General features: G+C 38.9%; 1 protein-coding gene across 1 annotated transcript in view; it reads right to left on the bottom strand.

Moving 5' to 3' along the window:
* Positions 1 to 1,639, bottom strand: part of HOMER2 (homer homolog 2 (Drosophila)) — a 34,912-nt gene that overhangs the window by 7,547 nt on the left and 25,726 nt on the right. Inside the window, exon 5 of the mRNA XM_009330981.1 lies at positions 867 to 1,006. Coding sequence (XP_009329256.1) covers positions 867 to 1,006 — 140 coding nt within the window. The remainder of the gene's footprint in view (positions 1 to 866; positions 1,007 to 1,639) is intronic.

The following is a 1,639-nucleotide window of genomic DNA, read 5'->3' as shown; positions in this document are numbered from 1 at the left end:
AACGTTATGATTTGAAATAGGTTACGCTATTGAAATATCAATAAAGAGAGATGAAGTACTGCAAATATAATACATGCAACCTTAGAATTGCTCACTGGGTAACGCTGCCTATGGTGCTGCTGCCTTATTTTTTAAATAGCTTTTTAAGAGTAGCTTGATCCTGTTATATCTTCTTTCCATTCACAGACACATTCACATGCAAGAGGCAGACAAGGCAAGATCCCAGTAGAGAATGATGGTATTTTAATGTTGTAACTTTGCATATTCCAATGCCTGTATTTTCACTACGGCTGCAAATTACTCTTCTCAGCATTTTCAAATAATTTATCAAAGCAAGTAGCAAAAAATGTGACTTCAAGGGGCATTGTCCACAGCTTTAGAAACATCCCACTAAGACTTCTAAGCAGCCCAGTGAGATTGTATTTCTCACTTCAACTTTTTAAGGTTGAGTTCATTCCCTTTTATAATTTTAAATATCCATATCTATTTTCATCAAAGTAAATGTAGCAAACTCAAAGAGGAAGAAGAGATTGGCTTCTTGTGTTATCAGTAGCAATTGCTCCCCCATGGCTTTAATGTTATTTCTGTAGCTCTAAAACTTCACAAATGAAGGTGCTTATAAGAGTTGGCATCAGAGAATAAAAGAGATCTTATTTCATCACGAACTAAATCAGGAAAAAACTAAATGGTAAATATCTCTCAACTGGATACCGGGAGGTACTTGCTAAAATCTGCTCATTCATCCATTCTGCTGCATCAGTTTAAATTAATGCAATTACATTTGAATAATTTCTGTTAATATCATTAGCCATCAGATAATTACAGCACGCTATTCCAATGCAATTTAGGTATTAAAGGAACTTCACCTTTGGGCTAGAGCAATTTTTAATTTATCATTCTCAGACTTGAGATGTGCCTCGGCAGGACCACCATGCGATGCTTTCTCGTCGTCTGTCCCGTTCACACTAGATGCTCGAGTGGAAGATGGTGTTTCACGTCCAGATTCCTGCAGCACAACACACAAACGAACACTGGGCTTCTCCCGCATCTCCTGCAACACCGCGACACCAATTTCTTTGTAATCTTGATCCCACACCACCCTGCTGAGACCTAGGCTGCGTATGCCCTCCTGGCAGAACAGTGGTAACAAACACATACCCTTTACATCTTGGCTGCAGAGCCGGTCTGTTTAAAAAGAATGAAAAAATGATAACGATACACAAAATGGAAGTTTAAAGTGTTCCAAAAACATTTTTTTAAGTGTTTTAACTGACAAGGTTTGTGTTTTCTAAAGGTGGTTTGCTTTTTTTAAGATAATGAAACAATACAGTGCACCTGGAAGCACACAAAGCCCAAACCAAAAATAACAAAAAAAGAAGATACCGCTCCTCCAAAGAGATACCGTTCACAGCCTGCTTGGTGCTGATCACCACCAGAGAACAAACAAAGTGAACCATAAAGGCCATGACCAAAGTCTTCAAACAATTAGTATCCAAAGTCAGCCTCTCAGATCGTATTTGTGGACCCCACAAAGGGGGTTAGTTGCAAGACTGAGAGCATTCAGCGGCTTTTTTCCAATCACGCATCTGAATTTCTCTCTGATCAAAATTCGTCTAACCTTCCTCCGAACGTTAGCCCA

This window comes from Pygoscelis adeliae, unplaced genomic scaffold, assembly GCF_000699105.1.
Source record: "Pygoscelis adeliae isolate BGI_AS28 unplaced genomic scaffold, ASM69910v1 Scaffold318, whole genome shotgun sequence".
Taxonomy (NCBI): Eukaryota; Metazoa; Chordata; class Aves; order Sphenisciformes; family Spheniscidae; genus Pygoscelis; species Pygoscelis adeliae.
Note: the sequence above shows the minus strand (reverse complement) of the source record. Positions and strands in the feature narration are given on the sequence as shown.